Source organism: Trichoplax adhaerens, genomic scaffold, assembly GCF_000150275.1.
Source record: "Trichoplax adhaerens TRIADscaffold_39 genomic scaffold, whole genome shotgun sequence".
Taxonomy (NCBI): Eukaryota; Metazoa; Placozoa; class Uniplacotomia; order Trichoplacea; family Trichoplacidae; genus Trichoplax; species Trichoplax adhaerens.
Genome location: NW_002060979.1, coordinates 77,072 through 95,747, shown reverse-complemented (window position 1 = coordinate 95,747; position 18,676 = coordinate 77,072). Strand labels below are relative to the sequence as shown.

General features: G+C 34.7%; 3 protein-coding genes across 3 annotated transcripts; 2 read left to right on the top strand and 1 right to left on the bottom strand.

The window, feature by feature from the left end:
* Nucleotides 1-3,015: 3,015 nt before the first annotated feature.
* On the bottom strand, nucleotides 3,016-4,419 carry TRIADDRAFT_33765 (uncharacterized protein; the record flags this gene model as incomplete). The annotated part of the gene is made up of 2 exons (XM_002118168.1): nucleotides 3,016-3,476; nucleotides 4,227-4,419. 2 exons carry the CDS (start codon nucleotides 4,417-4,419, stop codon nucleotides 3,016-3,018), a joined length of 654 nt encoding a protein of 217 aa, XP_002118204.1.
* Nucleotides 4,420-7,113: 2,694 nt separating this feature from the next.
* On the top strand, nucleotides 7,114-8,092 carry TRIADDRAFT_33812 (uncharacterized protein; the record flags this gene model as incomplete). Its single annotated transcript, XM_002118189.1, has 2 exons — nucleotides 7,114-7,306; nucleotides 7,632-8,092. The coding sequence occupies 2 exons, from the start codon at nucleotides 7,114-7,116 to the stop codon at nucleotides 8,090-8,092; spliced, it is 654 nt and encodes a 217-aa protein (XP_002118225.1).
* A 6,164-nt stretch (nucleotides 8,093-14,256) lies between these two features.
* On the top strand, nucleotides 14,257-15,416 carry TRIADDRAFT_2617 (uncharacterized protein; the record flags this gene model as incomplete). Its single annotated transcript, XM_002118188.1, has 2 exons — nucleotides 14,257-15,252; nucleotides 15,336-15,416. Coding segments are annotated over 2 exons (1,077 nt in total), but the record flags the coding sequence as incomplete, so codon positions are not given.
* Nucleotides 15,417-18,676: the final 3,260 nt, after the last annotated feature.

The window sequence follows — 18,676 nt, the reverse complement described above, 5'->3', positions numbered from 1 at the left end:
TGGTTTTGTGCAGTATGGTATACGGTTTCATTAATACCGAATTGTAGATTGGCCGGAAAAATGATAAGTCTCCACATGATTTTGTACTGACGGCCGTTTTACGTCCCTCTTTTTTTCCTTTTAATAGTCGTAGGTAGAGATGTATGGTAGTTGCATTTGCATCGACATTACATATAATTATTAATTATTAATTGTCATACGTCGACTAGACTTGTCATCAACGTATATGATATCTAAATATTTAGAACTTCTAATTACAGTATACAGTGCGGTACAGTAGGCCCAGCCATAATAACCCCGATTACTCAGATACTAAGCGTAAATAGCTTAGACGATGATATATTATTCTAGGAGTCTGTACCTCCAATTTCAAGGCGATTATTTAAAGAGTAAGAGTATGATATCTAAGATATCTAAGTAAGAGTATGATATCTAAATATTGAGAACTTCTAATTACAGTATACAATACTGTACAGTAATCACTCTCAATATGCATTTGCAATAATATAGCCAACCAGGCAATTGTTTTGCCTTGTGATATATTACTGTAATTAATATTACTTTGAATTGATAGTGGCGTTGCAATATGATTTTCCTCATTCACTGCCTGCTGTATATATCTACTGTACAGTGTTATACATTAGTCGATCTCCAAATTGGTCAGCGGGTTGACTACTGCACAACCTGTTCTCTATTTATAGTCCATTTGTTAACATGGGATAATAGTTCATTATCCTCTCGATCACGCTATCTAAGCTGATACAATGATAATTATCATTATCGTAGTGTCGGTAGTGACAGTACTAATTTTCTACAATTTAGCCTTAATTTGCAGTAAGAATATAATGAATAATGTTTACTTGATCTTACTTTTTTTTTTTCACCAATAGATACCGCCTAGGGACACGTAGAAAGGTTGTACGGAATGAAGAGATACAGTATACCCAGAGGACTACATGACTAATCATGACTACTGTATGTTGCTGTTAACCATTGGACAAGATGAGGTCCAATTGTCCGACTGTCCAAGAGAACGTTAAAAAAAATAATATCTCAAAAGCAAATTTCTGATTCCAAGTTTACGCGGAAAAAATTTCCATCCACTCCGTAGCTGCACCTTCCTTCGTTATATAATTAAAGCGTTTACCGCATGCTTCATGCTTTCTATGACAAAAAAATGGCATTAACAAAGGATGACTTTAGACAAGAAACAGAGACTAGATAGTACAGTATTGAATTAGCGCAAACGGCAACCCGGGGTAAAATTTGGTTGTGATTAGAAATAGCATTCTGCGATTATGAAGTTATTATTAAAATTAAGAGTAATGTTCAATAATGGTAAACGTGTTAACAGTACAATCGCCTGCAAGGTGGCGGGGAATGAGCTAGTAGAGGTAAAAGGAAAAATTCCTTGCACCTCTATGAGCTGCACTGCACCATTAGTAAACGTCGATTTTACGTTTTCATTCGTAGACTACGCACATACTCAGTCATAGGATTACTAAATATGTCCGGCCATCATCGAAAATTGTACATCTATCACAGATTCTCGCAGGGCCTCTATCTATCACCGTACCTAGTAAGACGTGTACTGTAAGTGCTAATAATAGCGCCTAGTCAGGGGCTTCTTACTACGGCATCTTCTGCTGTGCTCAGAACAGCCAAGGTTCTTTTACTATTATTTATTGATTTTATTGCACGGTACTGTATCCCTCTAGGGTTTCCTTCTTTCACAGCAGCTGCTTGATTGGATACAGTTTGTAGAACGAAGATTGACGAAGGGCGTATCGACTGACCGATCGCAATCCGGCTCAACGAATCCAGTTCTCAGCCCTATCAACACCTAGTACAGTAGCCAACTACATTATTTACCAATTAGTGATACAGTAAAGCTTTCCAGCTATTCACATAGACCGAAAATGCTATTCCCATCAGATTGTTCATTTTATAAATATGTATTAAAGAATGGCTATCGTATTCACCTGTTACGGTGCCTTGCCACTCTAAGGTAATTACTGTAAGTAAACTCATTTGCTACATATTACGTCCCTGTAATAAAATATATACGTATACAGCATAGACTGGAATACGCGTAAATAACATAATGGAATTGTATCACGAGTGTATATATGTTAAGGTCAATCCTTAACATATATACATCGTTATGGGAAATGTCCCTGAAATAAGAATTAAAAAAGCATGATATTCTATTAGACTTGTCTATTAAATAAATCTAACCATAGTAACTATAATTAATGTAATATTAGCATTATGTCCATGGGACACCTCCATGAAATTATAAAATGCTAAAATAAATTAATATTGACTAAATTATCTCAGGCCTGCTTGGTTTCCAATGTAATATTTTTTGAATATATTAACATAGATGTAACGTACACGTATCTTATAGACATGTAAATATCGACGCATGTACAAATTGTACATATACTGTATATTTAGTTATTGTTATAATTATAGATCAACCAGCTCACAGGAAGAGTCCGTTACTCGTTGCATCATTTTCTATGAGATGTTTTTTATAATAAAGTGCTATAGCCGTAACAGTTCTTCACAATGAATTATGCAGACTATGAAGAAATGCTATCTCTTCATCATGTAGTTTTTTCAGGCATAAACATTTCGTGAATTGCCACTAACATTACATTACATCTATGAATGAGTAAAAGCATGAAAACATGAAGCTATGAGCCTAATGATCTATAGTATACTTACAGTTACTACGGTAAAGGCTGCTGGTTCAATATTGTGGTCAATTACCAATGCGGCACCGTATTTATTTTGTGTCAGTAGATTACTAGACATTATACGTACAGTATAGTGATAGTTTAGCGTCTTTCTGGCTTTAACACAAAATGAATTGAACAAGAAATAATACTAACAGTATAATTTTAATGAGCGTTTCCAGTATATCATCATCATCAGTTAGTATTATTCTTGGTAACGCAATCAATTGTTAGTTTAGATATCATAGATATGACAATAAGGTAGCATAGTCTATTTTTTTCGAATCAAAGTTACACCATCTGATACGGTTAACAAGACAAATTCAACACGTTCATCGTCTTTGATGATACTATTTAATTTACGAATGGTTGTAGTACTGCCATCGTTAATAGACTCATCTGCTACACGACCTCCCCATATTGTGTTGTCGATAGCAATAATACCATCTTTTCTTAATAACTGCAGTGATTTTTCATAGTAGTTAATATAATTGGGTTTATCTGCATCGATAAATATGAAATCGAAGGTACCAGATTCATTATTGCCAAGCATTTGGTCCATGCTTTCAAGAGCTGGTCGAATTCTTATATCGATTTTGTGATCAACACCAGCTTCCTTCCAGAACGGTCTGCCAATATCAACAAATTCATTGCTAATGTCTAAGCCAATTACTTTACCATCACTAGGTAAAGCAAGAGCCATTCCAAGTGTAGTGTATCCAGTAAACACACCTATACGTATTGTAAAGTAATCAAGAGAAAGCTATTATATTCGCCTGAAAATATGTGTTTGTCAGTGAAGCACAATATCCATTGCCGATAAAACGCAACATACTTGTATTTCATACAATTTAACAAAGCTTTGAAATCATCGTGATTATACTGGGATATTAATAGTCATCATCAAATACTACAACATCATGATGCCGTAGAAGGAAGCTTATTGTAGTAGGAATATTTGGCAAGGGATATTAACTTGTGTTAAAAGGAGATATATCACACTTAGCACAGTCTCAATACACTCACTACGTAAATTACATTAATCTCAAATAATGAGCATCTAATAGTCACAATTTTAGATAAGTATGTTATTTTAGGATATTAGCAAGCAAATTTCAAGACTATCTTCACAGGTAAACAATTTAGCCTAGACTAAAGCCACTAAGATGGTTATTTTAACATGCGGCATTGAAGATTAAAGGATAGTAAAATTATCAGAGGTATTTTTATTCTAATGCGTTGATAAGCAATCCCTTAGCAAAATATGTAAAATACGAGCATCATACGTAACAGCTTTATTGAACTATGCAAATATAAGTTATTAAGCGAATACTACACAGGATCAAAGATTGCGTTATAAAACTCTTTGCCGTAGCCATTTTACGTAGGCTAATATGTGCTCGAAAGTAAGTCATTGGAAACTTTACTGATTTCAACTTGCAAATTACAATCTATAAATGAAGTCAGTGCAAGTATTCTTACCGATTTCTAAAACCTTCTTTGCATGAATCAATTGCAATAGAAACTGCATCATGGAAACTTCATCTGGTGTTGCAGCCATGATTGCCAGTGGATGGTCGGCTGATTTGTCACATAAGCGTTGCAACACTGGATGCTTTCGGAAGCCATACTTCAATACATACTGATAAATTGGAGATTCAGGAGGGATTATCATTTCGAAATTTCCTTGGAATATACGGTTAATCGAGCTTCGCAACCTATATTTTTCTATAATAACAGAACACGTTGCACAAGGATTACGCGATAATTTGCCAGTAAATTACAGTTGTATGTTTAACACTCTAATGATGTCTATAATTACACAGTAATTATGATAATTGCAATTGCAGGTGCTGTAGTATGCTGAATACAGTTGTTGTTAAGTATCTTCAGAGACTTTGACATAAAGCATCAAGCCTTGTCTTACGTATCGGAAAAAAGAAACTATCGATTGCATCCTATGAATAACACCATGATAACATAGACTTCTTTTTGATGCTATGTACGCGTATTTTAGAATTTTTTCTTGTATCATACTGTGAAAATGATGACTGGTAAGGATATAAAGTAAATCTTGTGATTATTAAGTGTAAATAATACTTTACTGCAGACATTGCTACCGAACTAAATCTGCCAGAAGTGGTTTATGTATTTGGACAACGACAAACTTTAGTCCCATCCACTTTTTTTAGGTTCTATAAACACTCATAAGGTAATTACTGTTATACAGTACAGAGAATTAATTCAAATGTTGGTGCAATTTACCGATAGATAAAGTCTATCTTGCCTTTGTCGGTGGTGATTTGCAACTGTTTGTTTTTACGAGTATTGTGGAGTCTCAACTTCTCAAGATTATCAGATGCTATTTCTACGTACCTATAGATCAGGGGTTGCTAATATGAAAGAAAAAGGGCGTAAAACAAGCGTTGACTATACTAATAATGTGGAGGCCGATTATTTTACTGGTCATTTCAATTGTACCGCATGTCGGCATACTATCCTGTCCGCAAATTGACATTCAAATCAGCTGCAAGGTTGGTTTTGTGTAGTTTCATTAGTACCGTATAGTAGAATGGCCGGAAAAATGATAGGCCTCCCCATTATTTTGTACTAACAGCCGTTTTAAGTCACCCTTTTTTTCCTTTCCTTTCAGTAGTTCTTGGTAGAGATGTACATGTATGATCGTTGCATTTGCATCGACATTACATATAATTATGTTAATTATTATTATCAATTGTCCTACGTCGACTAGACTTGTCATCAACATATGAGATTTAAAATATTTAGAACCTTTATGATACTATGCTGTATTAAGCATTTATTATCACCCTACGCAATAATGTAGTCAGCCAGGATTGCCGCCTTGTGATGTTACTGTAATCAAAATTACCATCAATGGCTAGTGGCGCTACAATATGATTTTACTCATTCGCTACCTGCTGCACTGGATATGTTAGGGTTAGTGTAGAAATCGGTAATCGTATAGAATAACCGGTCAGCCTATTCGTTCACCATCTTGTCGGTTATCCTATACGTTCACCGTAACATATATGCAGTAAATTGAACGATTAATCGATCTCTAAATTGGTCAATGACTTGACTGTTGCAAAACTTGTTCTCAATTTACACTCCATTTGTTAACATTGTTGATAATTTATTATCCTCTCTATCGAAGCTGATACAATGATCATTATCATCGTGTCGGCAGTGATAATACTAATTTTCTGTAATTTGGCCTTAACTTGCGGTAAGAATAGAATGAATAATTTTACTTGATCTTACCTTTTTCACCAAAAGATGCCGCCTAGGGACGAAAGGTTTGTGTGGAAGGAAGAGGTCTACCCAGAGCATTAAGTGCAGTACTACACCATGACTACTTTATATTACTGTTAGTTACAGCAGGTCTGGCCGGCAACCTCGCTTTCCCCATTTTTGAGGATAGGAGGTCCAGTTGTCCGAATATCCAAGAGTACTCTAATAATATCTCAAAAGCAAATTTCTTGATTCCCAAGTTTTAATCGGAAAAATTGTCATTAACTCAGTAGATGGACCATCGAGGTACAAGGGAAAAATTCCCTGTACCTCTATGAGCTGCACTGCATCATAGAGGTAAAAAGGGAAAGATTCCTTGTACCTCTATGAGCTGCACTGCATCATAGAGGTAAAAAGGAAAAATTCCTTGTGCCTCTATAAGCTGCACTGCATCATAGAGGTAAAAAGGAAAATTCCTTATACCTCTATGAGCTGCACTGCATCATAGAGGTAAAAAGGGAAAATTCCTTGTGCCTCTTTGAGCTGCACTGCATCATAGAGGTAAAAAGGGAAAATTCCTTGTGCCTCTTTGAGCTGCACTGCATCATAGAGGTAAAAAGGAAAAATTTCTTGTACCTCTATGAGCCGCATTGCACCATTCGTAAACGTCGATTTTATGTTTTCATTCCTGGACTACGCACAGACTCGGTCATAGACTACGAAAGATGTCCGCAATCATGGACATTTGTGCTATCTATCACTGTACCTAGTATTCTATGCTAATGATAGCGCGTAGTCAGGGGCTTCTTAATACTGCGTCTTCCGCTGTGCTCAGAACAGTAAAGGTTGTTTTTACTATTATTGATTGATTGATTGATTTTATTTGGTGGTACTATATCCCCCTAGGGCTTCCTTCTTTCACAGCAGCTGCCTGATTGGATACAGTTTGTAGAACAAAGATTGACGAAGGATGTATATCAACTGACTGTTCGCAATCCGGCTCAACGAATGCAGTTTTCAGCTCCATCAACACCAAGTCGCCAACTACTGTACAAGTGTACATTATTCGCAAAACAGGGATATAGTAAAGCTTTCCAGTTATCCACATCGACCGAAAATGCTATTTCCATCAGATTGTTCATTTTATAAATACGTATTAAAGAATGGCTATCGTATTCACCCTATATCACAGAAATTACTCGATGAAACAATTAAACATCCTATGCGGAAAATGGCTGCCTCCGCTGATGAAGTGGCTTTCTTTCAGTTTTTGCTACCTTTAATCCAAGCTAAGAAGGTCATAGAAATCGGTAAAGGATTTATCTTGAATAATTCCGTGATAGGGATAGTCATTTGATTGAAATGAACACTTCGCCCCGTTTTTAGACTATCGACAGAAAGTGGGCTAGAAACAGCTAAAACAAACAAGTCTAATAGACAGTAGTCTCGCAAGTGCACTTCAATCTTGTCATACTTGATATTGACAGGTCTAAAATTGAAACTTGTATCTGTTGCTATCATGACCTTAAATTCTCTTTAACATGGTTTTAGTAGCAGTATTGTAGAGTACAGTTATTGTATGATATCGTCAAAGAACAGTATTGCTAAGTAATCTTCTGTATATTGGATTGATAGGCGTTTTTACAGGATTGACTACACTTGGCATGGCATTTGCTCTACCTGATGACGCCAAAATAGTTGGCTTAGACGTCAGTGAAGAGTATGTTAATATTGGCAGGCCGTTCTGGAAAGAAGCTAACGTCGATCACAAAATCGACATTAAAATTGGATTAGCACTCGAAAGTCTCGATCAGTTAATTGCAAATAACGAATTGGATAGTTACGATTTTATCTTTATAGATGCAGATAAAAGCAATTACATCAACTATTACGAAAAATCATTGCAATTAATCAGGAAAGGTGGTGTTATTGCTATCGATAACACATTATGGAGTGGTCAAGTAGGAGATGAATCAATTACAAGTACTACTTTAACGTCTATTCGCGAATTCAATAACCATGTCAAAGATGATAGTCGCATTACATTTGTGGTCTTGACTGTGTGTGATGGTGTTACTTTGGTGAAGAAAAATTAAATGCAGTATGATTGTGCTGGATTTGTATTACACTTTTTTTAGTTTTGCATTGACTGTGCTGTATGCATGATTAAGTATACTACACTGCTAGCTCAATTTTGTTCAATTAATTATACAACAAATATTTACAATATAATCACTGTAAAATATGTTCTGTATCAAGGACTACTGGAAAAAGAATCAAGATTAAAATCGATTCTTTTTCCAGTATTCCATAGCTGTATGCAGTTTTATAACACTGATACAGCATTTTTAAATTTAAGACTACTGATCACTCACTAGGCAGCGATATTTTACTTTGCTTATAAATAACATACCAAGATTTACACAAACGTGATATATTTTACATTTTGTAATACTGATATTGCAGTATTTGCAGATGAATAGAATAGAAATTCTCGGCTTCATGATATCTGAGCTGCAACGATGGTGATATACGTACATAGACATATAATATGTATATACTAGGGTTTAATCAATAATTGCATTATTTCATTAATTTATCTATTAATCCTGATAAATTGTGATTCTTTTCATACAGAACCAAATAGTAAAAACGTTGAGGAAAATAAAAAAAAAAAAATACATTAGTACAGTGCTGTACTGATTCATACGTGTTGTGATTTGAGTTTATTTTAGTGTCAATGTTGAGATTCTACAACTACGATTTCAAGTAGAATAGATATATGAAATACTGAATGTTTTGCTGTATAGGATGTGGTAGGGATCTTAATAGTGATGTTGCTCTTTCGCTGCAATAATACACTGTGGTATAGAAATTGCCGATTTCTGCTCGGGTAGATGGTATTTTGTACAATTCCAAAGTGTCCTTTTTTATCTGACACTACAAATCATTGCAAGATTTAGTATACCAGTTAACATCATGAGAGACATGAGTGAGACTAATTAAACCTTTTTACAGCTAGTCGAACCTTGTCACTTTCCGGTGTTTGTTGACAAGTATTTTTTTAGCTAGTTAATCGGCTAACTGGCCGAACGAAATTTCTTAGCCATTTAGCTGTTCGCTGTCAACGAGAGGATGACCTTTAGTAAGTAAAACCATTAGTATTACACATTACAGCCACTAAATATCTAAATCTATTGACAATCTACGCGTAATTTAAATCTTTTGAAAGCATTTTCTAGGAGATGCAATGGTATATCAGTCAAACGGTAATATAGTTTGTTCGAATATATGAATTTCATATCATATTAAAATTCTGCTTGTATTGTGATAATACTTCTAACCTACTAATAGACTAATAGTGAAACCATGGCCATTACTTGGTAAGGTGCTGTCCGATGAATGATTTAAGGAGATTGGCTCAAGTGTTCAATCTTACAATGGAATTTACAGGAATTGTCCAATTTTGACTAAGCAAGTCCATAGCATGATTTCAATTATTAAATTATCCCATTTGATCAAACACGTCCGATGCATGATACAAGTCCATCAATTAACAATTATTATTATAACTAGCCGATCCCTCAGTCCGCATATACAGTACTGAAAAGTGCTCACACTCATGTAGGCAATTTTTGCAAATTACTATCTCTGTCACTTTTCTCCTTGCCTCTTTTACCAGATCAGGCGGAAAAAAACCATCCCATAGTACCCGATGCTGTAATATATTGCATGTTCAACAGCATGCTATCTAACCTACGGGACATAATGCAATCTTGAACACCATTACTGTTGCAAATGCAACAAAATCAACAGCGATGATGAAGGATCCCCTAGGCAATTTACCGCCACCATGTTAAAGAGAACAAGTTTCAGGCTTGCTCCGCACAGTTCAAAGTTCAGCGAATGGTCCAGGAATATACTGTACACTGTACAGTGTAGAGTACAGTATGAACAGGATTACAGTGTACAGTACCGTGGCCATACGGTACTGACGGTAGAGTACTGTACTGAATTCGTAAACTGAGCTGGCTTGCTGCATGTGATGAGAGAAGAAACCAAAACATCTCGAAGGAAAGCTAACGTTGGATATGTTCGCTCTTTTAGCAACGAATAACTAGCACAGGTAAATATTCTCGTGTTTTTTTTTCTATCTATGCCTCTAGTTTGACTGTATAGAAAGGAGTTCTGGTTTAAAATTGATGAGCTCTACTTTCTGCAGTTGCAGCAGGAGCTATTGTAGTGGACATTTATTAATCATCGCCAAATGTTTGCAAGTTAGCTCAAACGAGCTATCGCATGTGCATTGTGCAACCGGATCAACCGTTTTTAATAGTCTGCACACTAGTCTCCAGTGTACGTAAACTACCAAAATTTCGTGATCCTTTCGTGATGTGACGTCCAAAATAAATAATAGTCGACAAAGGATTTAGCTATTCACGATAGAAATAACTAAAATGAGCTTGTACAGTAGAGAGATGGTAGAAAATGACAGACTGGCAAACACGACCCAGAATCTTTCGTCTTGTGGACAGTACTCTATAATACAACATCGAAGGGAAAATGGGATATACAATACGAGTATTTCTGTTGATATAATCAATCAATTACCTATTGGGAGCTAGATGCTGTAGACAGAACTGATGACGCAGCTTTACTTGCAAAATTTTACCTTTTGAGCCTATGTTAGTCCTTGGTCAACCTCGATAAGGCTGCGATCATAACAATATGGAGATCTAGAAATAAATTCAGCAATTGTAGTAAATAGTGTAAGTCATGTACTGCTCTATTGTCTTCGTGCACTGTATGCTGCGGATGTCATAATTTGAATACTATAGTATGTTGCTTTTTTAGGTGCTAATTCTGTATGATTGCTAAAGCAGTATATTTTACTATTATTATACTAGCAATCTCGATATTTAACAATAATATTAATATCATATCGGTTCCTTGACATCTAGCGTGCTAGCTTGGCTTCATATTGCACGAGTTCAATACCTTTCAATATTTAACTAGTAATTACAGAAACTAACTACGTACAATGTTACAAGATAGAATCGTTGCTTATTAATTATAATTATTAAATTATTAATCAAATTCGAATCACTGAAATAAAATGATGAACGATACCTCTACTGCACAGACTACAGTATTAGAAATAACTACGACACATAAATAAACAGATATACATATAATTCATTGCTATCTTCCAAGTTGTTGCATAAACTAGACTGTTAGCATTGTAGGTAGGCAATTTACTGGCGAATACCTAAATAAGAATTTTCGTGTAACTTTAATATTTGACGTCATTCTCAAATATCAGTAGTTCCACTTATTTATTATACATACAATACGTGCTATCGATATTTATTGAACGCTGGCTTTATAAATAATAGAAATAATCAGTTATGAAGACACGTTCTGGAGGTCCACAGAGAAATCGATATTCTCCATACTTTCGTCGTAAATCTTCGAAAAAGAGAGAAAACGTATTAACTACACAGGAAAAGAAGCGTCTGGATAATGTATCAAACTCTCTCAATGATAAATTTAGTTGTGTTAAGGTTCACTATGTTGCTAGTACTTTATCAGCGAGTTCTAGCGATAGCGAAGTTGATGAAAGTAAGGAGCAAATTTGTACTGAGCCAGAGTTAGACAATCAGAGTTTGCCTGCTTCTGTGACTAATGTTGAAAACAGCAAAGATGCGAGCAACTATGGTCAAAACAAAGATGAAGCAACATTAGAATTTAATGTTGACAACGTCACGAACGCGAGAAAAAGTAGAAAGGAATTAACTTCGCCAGCAAAACAAAGAAAACGAGGTAGAATGCCTAAATCTTTGAGAAATAAACTGATAACTACTTCGCAAGAAGAGAAGGCTCTCTTGGATCCGAAGCGATTGAGTGATACTCAAGAAGAGGAAACACCCCAATCCGACAATAAAGAGGAATTGTTGAACCCAGACCTGTCTGATGATGATGATTTTATACCGCTTAATAATAGAAATTCTAATGGAAAACAGAAGCGGAATAGCCGTAAAGTAAACCGTACTAATGTAAAGCGCACTTATGGTCGTTCTGGTTTAGCGCGCAAATGCAACAGTAAGGGTGCTCAATCTGCAACCACCGGGGCAAACTTAACAGATGAAGACGACGAAGGGATGCCGATTAACCCTACGAATAAACACAACGTGTCTTCTAGTACAATGGTTAACGATCCTGCAAACGAGAGTGATAGCGATATAGAGTGGGAAGATGTGGATCACGGTTGTCATGAAGGTCTTTTTAATGTGTAAAAGATTTAGTCCTCTCACGGAGTAAATTTTTTAAATTGATTTAAATACCGATTTTTCGATCTATATTTCGATGTTATTTAGTTGACTTGACCGAAATTGAAAAATCTCACGAAAATAGCTCGATAAGCAATAAGATTGAGCCATCGTTTAGCCAAGAGGAAAAAAAGACAATTGAAATTGATTTAGCGCCTAAGAAGAGACAACGAGCGTACGAAATTAATATTTGATTTGCTTTGTGTCATCACTTGCTTAATTAGTCAGTAGTTCATTTATTCTGAACCCTTTTCTATCAAATTTCTTACTGCAGTGAGAATAATGCGCAAAAATATCTTATGCGAATGGTCAATAGATTTAGTCGTGATCTACGTATGAATATACATAAGGTGGGCAAAAACTGCTATACGAAGTAATCACTAGTATTTTCCGCAAGCTATGGACCTACCTACGTACTTGTATGCTCTTAATTTTTAAAAATTACTGTTACTGCAATAGGTACATGCTTTGCTTCTTATCGCTAGTGGATTTCACAGAAATCGTTTAACTATGGAGCCTCTAGTCAAGGTTAAATTAATTCTTACAACAATCTAGTGGTTTCTATCGCTAGATTTAATATGCATCTTTGATGTTATTCTCAGGCGATCTTTCTGTCGATGATTCCTAGCGAATTCCTAGTGATAAAGTCTGCAAAATGGAATATAATAAATTTAACCAATTGCTTGAACTGGTTCCGAAGTGCTTTTGAAATTAGTAGAAATTACAGATTACCAGCTTTGAAACAAGGGGTAAAACATTATGCTATCAATTTCATTGGATATGCACAGTTTATCCGTAATAGTATGAATATAAACTCAAGTTACTATATTATCCAACGTGCTTGAATTATATATATATATATATGTAATATGTGATACCAAAATAGCGTAATTACATAATTTTAACCATGACTAATTTGCATTTAAACGAACGTCCTAACCTGATATCTTCTGCGTTTACTGACAAAATCTTTAACGAATTGTGCTGTTTACATTGGTATTACTTTTTAGGAGTTGGTTAAAAGATTAGAAAAGAGAAAGTTATCTGTTCAAGACTACGTGCACGTATGGCATACTTGCGATAACTAATTCTCATTCGATAGTGTAATTCGCGATATTGGTTTCAATAGTCGTTATGAATTCTCTTTAGGCTTTTATAGCTGTACTTCGAACACTTATGCTTCCTACTCGTCTTGTCATTTCTCTGAAGGTAAAGCTAATTTTTAAGTATTGCTAAGGTCTCAATACAGACGATATGTTATATTACGTGCTAATTTTGTAATCTACATGTAAATATGTCAAGGTGCTGTTACTTTTTTTGATTTTTTGGAAATTGTTTATTTCCTTAGGCTATTCCATTTAAAGAAGTTAAAGCTGATGTGGTATGCGCTAATTGCCAATGATTGAATACATCAAAGTTTTAATACTTCTTACGTTATATGAAATACAGTATCCAATATATGCTAAACTTTCTACTTGCTTATACATAATTCATTGTACTACATGTAGAGCATTGTGGAAAATTCCTCTATCAATATTGATAAAACTAGTACACCTAATAAGAGTGGTAGAAACGAAACAATCCCTAAAGAAGATCAGCTAGACATTGCTGCCCTCTTACAGAGTGACTCGGAAACTGAGCGAAATATAAAACCGTTAATTAAGACGCCTGCTAAACGACGTGGACGTCCAAATAAAAGTGCTAAAAAGAAGATTGTTAAAGTTCAAAATGAAGATGAGCTTTATTCAACTCAAAGACCGGCGCGAAAGTGTAAAACAGCTGTAAAGAATTTAAAAGAAGAATGTGAGGATGAAGATTTTGCTAATTCTAGTGACTCAGATTTCATTGAGCAAATGAAATTTAAAATGTCGATTGTTCGGCGAAAACAAAAACCTACGAAAAGCAAGGATACTATTTTAAAGAAACAGCCAAAATCAAAAAACTGTAAAGCTGCTGCTTTTGAATCTGAGAATGGGCCATCGAATGAACTGATATCTCCAGTTAATAGTTGGATAGAAGTTTATCTAAAATCAGAGAAGAGATGGATTTGTATAGAGTGTATAAATAATAGCATTGACAAACCAAATTTAGTTGAAAAGACTGCTACACAACCGTTGACCTATGTAGTTACCTTTGATGATAATGAAAAATTAAGGGATTTAACTAGCCGCTATGCTGACCGATGGTTGATTTATAATCGTAAGTTACGTCCTGATCAGCCGTGGTGGGATGAGACAATGGCATCGTATGAGCCATCTGATAAAAAGGCAAATAAAAAAGAAGATGAAGAGTTACTAGAGAATCTACGTAGTAAACCAATGCCTACTACTATATCTGATTTCAAGAATCATCCATTATATGTATTGAGAAGGCACTTGTTAAAGTACGAAGTAATTTATCCAGAAGATACTGAACCCGTTGGAGAAATTCGAGGGGAAGCTGTTTTACCTCGGGACAGCGTATACACGTTACATACTAGTGAATCTTGGTTTATAAAACATGGACGATCAATTAAGAAAGGTGAAGAGCCTGTTAAATCTGTTCCCGCGAGAATATTTAATCCTAATAAAATTGCTGCTATTGGTGCAGCTACCAAGATGAATGATTTATACGGATTATGGCAAACCGAGCAATATCGACCACCGCGTGCTAAGAATGGTAAAGTGCCTCGGAACGAATACGGAAATGTAGAGGTATTTTTCCCTCACATGATACCCCCTGGGACTGTACATATGAAAATTCCAAATTTAAATCGCATCGCTCAGAAACTTAAAATTGATTGCGTATCAGTTGTAACTGGTTGGGACTATCATCGTGGGCATGTTTATCCGGTCACTAATGGATATCTAGTATGCTGTGAATTCGAAAAATTACTTTTAGATGCTGTACGAGAAGAAGAAATGGCAGAATTGCAACAAATACGGAAGGTATACGAGTACCTAGTTTGTAAGACTTCTTTACATTGTCTTGTTGTCGTTTGTTATTACAATAGAAATTTTGTATCGCACAGGCGAAGGAGGAACAGATTTTAAAGCGTTGGAAACGACTCACGAAAGGATTACTGATAAGAGATAAGCTCCAGGAAAAATATAGCCTAGATGTAAGCCATAATTTATATTAACTTGTCGTTAAAGCCTTTGTGTAATCGACTAAATATATTGACGCTTTCTGCTAAATTTAGAGTAAAACTGCTAGCCTGAAGAGTTATAAGAGACAACGCTTATTAAAGCATAAGAAAGGTATGCTCTATATTATTAAGCAGCAGCAGTGTGAAGTGTCTAACCTAATTACAATGGCTTTGTTAAGCCTTTCTAAACTACTATACAGTATTTTCTACCGTAGTTAATGTTAATATTTATAAGATTGGATTAGGTAATAAATTAATTTATAGCCAATGTAGTAATAAATGTGCACATATCATAATTTTACTAATAAAAATTTACGTTGCTTACAATTTCTAAGTTCTTTGATTCTTAAATATGATTTAATGTTTTATTTACCAATATTCTAGAAACTTTGTAATGCTGGTATGATGGCAAGTTGTATGCACACTGTAAGTACCTTATAAGTTTACTGCACTTGTAAATTTTAATCGAGATTATAAGGATTAGCTTTGGCTACACCAATATGTAATGTACATAAATGCTATTACGACAAATAATCCATGCTTATGAAAGTTTTCAAAGTTCTGTTTTTGTTGATTCAATTGAAATGTGATACGCCTTTCGTATCGATTTAAAATCGAAAGTATTGACTCAATTAGATCACTGATATATGAGCACATACAAAATTCTTGTCACTCTTTTTAATTTTACTACTCAAAATCGAGAAATGCACTTAAATAACTATTAGGATATCTGGCAGTATACTTGATAGAAAAATGATACGATTCTTAAAGATCACTTTGACAGAATTTTGGCAATTTAACGATCTTGCCATTACCTGTAAATAATGATCTTTTATGTCTTATAATTTGTTGTGACGTCAACTGGCAGAGCTACTACGTGCAATAAATCTCATTTAAATAGGAACAACAATGTGCCTTGTCTGTGTCTGCATACTCTTACCAAATATAACATCACAGACCAAAATTTCAGCTACGAAACTGCACTTTATTAGTGTAGAATAGTTTAGCTCTATTCAATCAAGTTTGCTCGTTTTTGGTGGATCTATAGTTGTTGATCACAGTTTTAGTTTAGATTTTAATGGAGAGTAAATATTAATCTAGATTTAAAACAGTACATAGTACTGTCTATAAAGTTGCCCACCAATCGATTTCGTAATTGCTAATAAACTGCTTATACTGGAGTTAAGAATTAAACACTGCACGAGTCGTCATGAACCGTATTTACAGCGACAATATCTGGCACTACCGAATGGCAGCATAACTAATTTTGGCGAAGGTTAATTCGGTTGGTAGGTGTATACATAAACGATTGCAAATAAAGTTAACAATATTAATTTATAAGTCTTTCTAGTAGGATAAATATGCTTAGATGATATACGACGATAATATCTGATTAACAATAGCAATAAAACTGTATTCATTACTTGATTCTCAGCACACCATGTTAACATACAGCAATTGAATCCGTAATATGTATGGAATCCATGCTGTAACACATAAATACTACGAGTTATATAAGCTAGTTTATAGTGAAGTTTAGCAATACTGGAAATTGAAGCGTCAGGAGTACAGTTACTGAAAATAATATTTGTCACCTATTATCTGATACAGTAAAGTTAGATTACAGAGTCCAATTCTCAATAGATATGTTACGCATGTAAGGAGCGCAATATTATTATCAATACTATATGAAGCAAACGCATCTATACATTACAGTGCATGAGTTATACTTAATAAAGAAGGCTTAATAATCGACCTACATAAAAGAAATTTTCTATCTTGATATCGATACACATCATAACAGGATAACAACAGTTTGCAATCGATACGAATAATTATTTCTTCTTTTTTAGCTTTAATATTCGGTGATTCATCACTATATTTCATATGCACGTGTATTCTATTCATAGGTTTCAATCCATTTTCCATGATACTTCGTAAATTCTTTTTTTCAGTGATATGCCAGCAAAATTGATGAACTTTCAATTCTATTTTAAACATTTTTTCGTCAGATAATCTTTCAGCCAAGCTTTTATTGTGACCACTGTTAGCTTTAAGAAATTGCACCCCGCTATCACATTTTAATGTAAAACGACAGGGATCCAACTGATCGAGATATTCTTCTAAATTTGGAACGAACCTAGATAACTGATCCAGTGGTACAAAACCTTCATCATCAATGTCGAGGTTGCTTTTTGGGATAGAATGACGTAAAATATAGGACAAAGTTTTGGATACATTTAGCAAACCCATAAAGACTCATCAAAGTTGAAATCTCTGCTTACGGTTTTGGTGATAAAGCGTTTGACTTAAGTACATCGGAGAGGCAATTTAAAACTTTACCTTACCATACTATTCCATGCTTTTATTACTGTGATAGTACTGAAATTGAAACTGATTCCGTAATGAATGTAAATGCCGAGTCAGCATTTACTGAGTGAATGATGATTTTGGGCTAGTATCTAGCTCAGGATTACACCCTTTACAAACCCAATTATCACCCCCTGTAAGTATGAACTGTAGCGAGTTTGGTTTGTACTGTACTCTACTGTATATTCCGTATATTATATAGCTTTAAGTTGGCAAATTAGGGTTTATGACTACATTATGTATTTCCCATCGGTTCCTCACAAAGCACAAAATGTATCAACGACAAATGGCTTATTATGATCGAAATATATATATATAATAATAATAATTTTTACTACAAGTTTACAATGCGATCCACAACACAGTAGTTGACTAAGAGTACTACTACATGATAATAACACTCATGGTAGGTTTACATAAAGGAACTAGCAAACACTCGCTCGCGTCACTGCCAGCGCATTAGTGATACATAATACATTTCGAAATTAGTAGACAGCATGACAAATAAAGGCCTCTGTGCAGTATATTTACTATTTGCTGCATTTAGAAGTCTAAAATCGTTAGTTAATATGCTGCATGTGTCGTAATTGTTAACTGTTGTACCACTTCATCGTTATAATGTACTGTATCAGTGCAGTGCACGGCTTGCAAGAAACAATATGTTTTTCAATATGATCTATACCAAATCTGTATATGCAGTAATGCATGAATAGGTTAGCAGCGATCGGAGTATGTTTATGGAATGGAACAGATAGACTAAAGAATAAACGTCTTTATAAATGTTACCTCTAACTACCTATTAATCTACATAATATCATGTTATGCTATAGTGCTATATTTAAATATGTTGGTAG